At 38.7% G+C, this 5769-nt stretch overlaps 1 protein-coding gene across 1 annotated transcript; it reads left to right on the top strand.

Annotated features, from left to right (window-relative positions):
* Positions 1–947: 947 nt before the first annotated feature.
* RNASE9 (ribonuclease, RNase A family, 9 (non-active)) lies at positions 948–1531 on the top strand. The gene is given in 3 exon segments (XM_006903736.1): positions 948–1125; positions 1128–1337; positions 1518–1531. Coding segments are annotated over 3 exon segments (402 nt in total).
* Positions 1532–5769: the final 4238 nt, after the last annotated feature.

The following is a 5769-nucleotide window of genomic DNA, read 5'->3' as shown; positions in this document are numbered from 1 at the left end:
GAAGAACTTTCCTCACCCCATTGGATGTTAATGAGGTGGCTCTTGTTAGTGCAAGCATTTAATTCTTCTATAAGGGATTTGATGCATTTGATTGGATGGATGGAACAGGTGAGCTTTCTCTCTTTCACTCTCTTTGCTGACATCCTAGATGTCCTCTCTCCTCTGTTTTTGTCTCTCCCATGTTCTCTTCTTTATTCCATCTCTCTCTTTCTCCTAGTCCTGGTCTTTTTTCTCTTCTTTTACTGTCTTCTCCTCTCTCTTCTGCCTATCAGGTTTTCTCTCCTTTCTCCAGTCTTCACTCTTCTAGTAAGGTTAAATTTTTTTTTAGCCTGTATTTCAGAGATATTTAAACTGCTTTTATATTGTCAGTTGAAGTAACTTAAAACATTTCCGAAATCCTGACGTTTAGAACAAACAGATTTAGTGGTTAGAAATTAACTCTGCACAGGAATAGTCGCTAATGTTAGATGGATCTTAGCTGAAAGCAAGGAATCTGTGTTTCATTGACCATGCAAAGGCCTTTGACTGTGTGGATCATAACAAATTGTGGCTGACTCTGAGGAGAATGGGAATCCCAGAACACTTAATTGTGCTGAGAAACCTATACTTGGACCAAGAGGCAGTCGTCAGAACAGAGCAAGGAAACATGGTTCAAAATTGGGAAGGGCGTATGCCAGGGATGGGTACTGTCTCCATACGTTTTCAACCTGTATGCAGAACAGATTATCCGGGAGGCTGGGCTCTACGAGAAGTGTGGTGTCAGGATTGGTGGAAGATCTATCAACAATCTGTGTTATGCAGATGACACAACCCTGCTTGCAACACAGACTAGATCTCTTTAATCTCTTTTTTACTTCCTACAGGAACCGTGACAGACTGCTGTCATCATGCACGTACTGTTTCTGCTATTACTTCAATTCTCATCACTGAAGGCTGAACATAGATTCATGACCAGATTCACTTCAGAAGACCTACTAGATTATTTTGATATGCTTTTAAGAAAATGGGCTAACTTGGATCCTGCCGAAGATAATTCCAGGCAGAAGATGACTGTCACAACTGAAAGATCTGATTCTTCTCTCTGTGATTTTGAGGTTGTAAGGAAAAACGTTCATGATAAGCATAACGTGTGGAAGAACACTACTTCATACGAGAAAACTATGAAGATGTAAGAAAGATCTGTTATGGCCCAATTGTGGAATGTAAGAATGGTACCAGAATATGTAGCAAGAGCAGTGAAGAGATGAGGGGACTATATTGTAAATTAATACGGGAAGCTAAATTTCCAGAATGTTCATATGAATCAATTTATATAAAAGGATTTCCCCTTATCACTTGTAAGTGGCACAATGGAAATGGACAATTTATTCCTTACATTATAGAGGATTTTTCATAGTCACGTGGCTCATTGGAAGTTTCACACCAGGAAAATGTTTTCTCACACCATGCTAGCAGAGTGATCCTCCTTGCCCTGGTTAAAGAGAGATGGTTTAACCCTCTTTTTCTTATCCCTACAGATAAATATGGATAATGATTGCTTTAACCAACCACGCTTCCTTCCCTAAGTGCTACCCAATTGTATTGTGTGGCTTCACACAACAGTTTTTCACTGTATTTTTAATATGTAAGTTCCCACAGTGAAACAATGCCTGTGAAAAAGAAGAAATGTTTGTCTTTGTGTGTTTCCACAGAAATATTTACTGATCATTTAATTGAGTAAAATAATAAAATGCATTGGCCTATTGGAGTTGCTGGGTATATTTTTGTGGGATTTCTGCGATCGAATTTTCAGTGTCTGTGACACAATTTGATGCAAAAGGAACTGAAAGTCCCGTGAGACAGTGTGCAATCCAACTTTTAATTGCTGTCAATGAAGGTATGGCTCCAGTCTTCCATACAAGACAATCCTTATGAGCCCATGGAAAAAAAAAATATCCTAATAGATAGTGTCTTTGAACAAATTGTTCACACATTCAGAATAACAAACTTCTAAAAATTTCTTTCAATTGTTCAAGGTTACTTTTGTCATTGTTCAGATCCTTGTGTAGACTAAAGAGATCTCATGGACTAGTATGAAGTTGTGCTGCAAACCCAAAGGCTTACACAGTTTTAATCCACCAGCTGTTCCTTCAAAGAAAGGTGGGCAATACCCTCCCATACAATTTACAGCCTCTGAAAACCTACTAGAATATCAGCTGTGAGTCAATTCCAACTCAACAGCAATGAGGGACATCTTGTTTCAGTTCACAAAACTACAGCCATTCACTTTTTAGAATGTCACAATTATTCACAAATAATTCTCTTGCTTTGGAGGAGCCCTGATGGCATGGTATGTTATATATTGGTAAAAGGTTGGCAATGCCACTCTTTGGAAGAAAGATGAAGTGGTGTCCCTCCATAAAGATTTACAGACTTGGAAACCTGATGAAGGTACCATGAGTCAGAATCTTCTTGAAAGCACTGAGTTTGGTTTGTGGTGTTTTTTGTTGTTGTTGTTGAACAGGGTGTTCATACATTAATACTGATTATTTCAATAACAGTGTTAATTGTTAGCAACAAGTAGCAAAGAATATGCATGTGAGATAATTTATGTACATCTTAAGCAAAATATCATACCGTATGTATATACCATATGTATACATACTGTTTATGGTACTTACATGACAACAGTACAAAAACATCCACAGGAAGAATGATCATCCTAATGGTTGTCTATCATCAAGTTGGAACTGACCCATAGCTGACTCTTCAGTGGGCTTTCAGAGGCAATAAATCACATAGGAGGGGAATACTCATCTTTCTCCCGCAGACTAGTTGTTGTTGTTATTACTGCTATGTGCTGTCAGTCAAGTATGACTCATAGCAACCCTATGAATAACTTACCTTCCCTGTCCTATCCTGCTCCATCATCACTTACATACTTGGGCCCATTGCTGAAATGACTGTGTCAATCCCTCTCATTCAGGGTCTTCCTCTCTTTCTTTCACTGACTCTTCACATTTCCAAGCATGATATATAGCTTCTCCTAGCAACATGACCAAAGTATATGCTTTGTCATCTTTGCCTTCAAGGAGAACTCTGGCTCCTCTTTTTTCCAAGACATTCGTTTGTTCTTTGGGCAGTCCATAGGATATCAACACTCTTCTCCAACACCACAATTCAAAGGCGTCGATTCTTCTTTTGTCATCCTCATTCGTTGTCCAGCTCTCACATGCATTAACAAGTGGTTGAAAGAACCACTCGTCTGAAGCAGGAGCGCCTTAGCCTTCAAACTAACATCATTGCTTCTCAGTACTTTGGAGAGATCCCTGAAAGTGTACTTTTCCAATGCAATGTCTACTGGTCTCCTGATTGCTGGTACCAAGGATGTGCATCAGGGATCTAAGTAAAATGAAATTGTTGACAATTTCAATCTTTCCTCCATTAGTCCATTGGGAGAATTTTTGTCTTCATGATGTTGAAATGCAATTCATACTCTTTTTTTTTTACAATATCAGGTATTTATAAAACAAGTGAATGTTCACAAACAAACAGTGGGAAAAGCACACCTTCCCAGTGACAGACAATTTCTGTATAAAGTGCAGTTTGCTTGCAACCATCTTGTCCTCATGCTAGCGCTTGGGTCAGGGTTTGCATCACTCCTCAGAAGCAATTCATGTTGAAGGCTATTGTCTTTGATCTTCTGTGGCAAGTGTTTCCTCAATTTCAGCAAGCATATAATTCAGCCTGTTAAACAGAAGACAAATTAGTTTTCACTGCTTTATTATCTTTACCATTAGTATAGCCTGCCTAATCCATCTTATTTCCATCCATATAATAAGTATCTGCTTGCAAAGGTGAAGTTTTTACTTTAGCTGGTAATATCCAATTAGTCCATTTTATAAATTCTATATAATTTACAAAATCTTCCTGCCAATAATCTGAAATTTTCTATAAATTATTATTTTTGCTGGAGTCGAAATAGTGGGAATTTGTAATGTTGCTCTCCATTGAGATAGTAAATCTCTGCCCCATGGAGTAATTGCAATGTCAGCTACAAAAGGTTGTAATTTACCCTTTTGACCTTCTGGTTCTTCACATTCCAAAACACATTCACTTTGTTTGACCTGTTGTAGTACCAATTCCAGTAAAAGTAACAGACACATCTTTTAATGCTAATTCAGGGGAGCAGTGATGAGTAGCTACAATTGATACATCAGCCCCAGTATCAACCAATCCTTCTAGTTTATGCCTCTCAATTATAACAACCATTTGTTGCAGATGACACAACCCTGCTTGCTGAAACTGAGGAGGACCTGAAGCACTTGCTGCAGAAGGTCAAGGACTGCAGACTCCTATATGGATTGAAGCTCAACATCAAGAAAACAAAGATTCTCACCACTGGGCCAATCGGCAGCATTAGTATGGATGGTGAAGAGTTTGAGATAGTTAACAGTTTTAGTTTATTTGGCTCCACAGTCAACACTCTTGGTAACAGCAGCCAGAAAATTAAAAGACAAATTGCATTGGGAAAGTCAGCTGTGAGATACCACTCAAGAGTACTGAAGAGCAACGACATCAGGCTGGAGACTAAAGTGCACATGTCCTGGACTATTATAGTCTTTGCAATTACATGCTATGCATCAGAGAGTTGGACAGTGAATAGGGATGATAGAAAGAGAATTGATGCCTTTGAGCTGTGGTGCTGGAGAAGAGTTTTGAATATACCATGGACTGCTATGAGAACAAATAGGTTTGTCCTAGAGAAGGTAAAGCCAGAATGCTCCTTGGAGCCAAGGATTCTGAAGCTTCGTCTGACATACTTTGGGCATGTAACAAGGAGGGACTGGTCCTTGGAGAGGGACATCATGTTTGGTGGAGTGGAGGGACGGTGCAGAAGAGGAAGACCTTTGGTGAGATGGATCAATTCTGTGCCTGGAGTGGTGGGAATGAGGGCGTTTGAGATGGCTAGGCTGGCACAGAATAGAATGGCATTTAGGGCTCTTGTACATAAGGTCACTATGAGTCGCAAGTGGCTCGATGGCACATAATAACAACATTACTAATGGTATTCCAATATGTATTTGATCCTGTACTGTCAAAACCTCCTTGTCTTTTTATAGGGGCAGCCTTCTGCTTAATGTATGGCAGCAATAATTATTGAGCAATTCTTTGACTTTTTAGCAAATTCTGAGGCTGTCTAGTGGATAACATTATACGTATTTCTCTTTCATAATAAGAATCAATAATACCCAGATGAACAAAGATACATTTATTAGTTAAACTACTTCTTCCAATAATTATTAATCCAACACTGTTTTCTGGAATTGGTCCAAAAATATTAATCCATATCTTATAAACTTCCAATTCTGGTAGAAGAGTAACATTATCAGGAAGAGCTATATCTAATGTGATACTTCCCAAGGTGGCATGAAATATGTCTGAGATATGCTGCCGCTGTTCACAGCAAGATTGGCTTTGCTCACAGGATATTGCTGGAAGGCTGTATTGTTTCTTGTGGGCCCTGAGCTGATAAGCCTCATCTTAAGTTTCCAGACCCAATCCTGTTACCTTTTTTGTCAAATACAGATCTACATTCATTAGTCCAGTGAAATCCTTTTCCACATTTTCTACAAACCCCTGAGGGTGTGGACTTTTTCTTTACATCACTACTCTCCCCTCTTTTCAAATGTCCTAATTTTCCACAATTGTAACATTTCATTTGAGATAAATTTAAAGTTCCTTTTAAAGTGGCTTTGTTTCTTAGCATTTAAGAAAGTCTAACCTTTT

The sequence above is a fragment of the Elephantulus edwardii genome, unplaced genomic scaffold, assembly GCF_000299155.1.
Source record: "Elephantulus edwardii isolate Elephantulus edwardi_28Jun2011 unplaced genomic scaffold, EleEdw1.0 scaffold00026, whole genome shotgun sequence".
Lineage (NCBI taxonomy): Eukaryota > Metazoa > Chordata > Mammalia > Macroscelidea > Macroscelididae > Elephantulus > Elephantulus edwardii.
The sequence above is the reverse complement of the archived record's forward strand: the minus strand, read 5'-3'. Positions and strand labels throughout refer to the sequence as shown.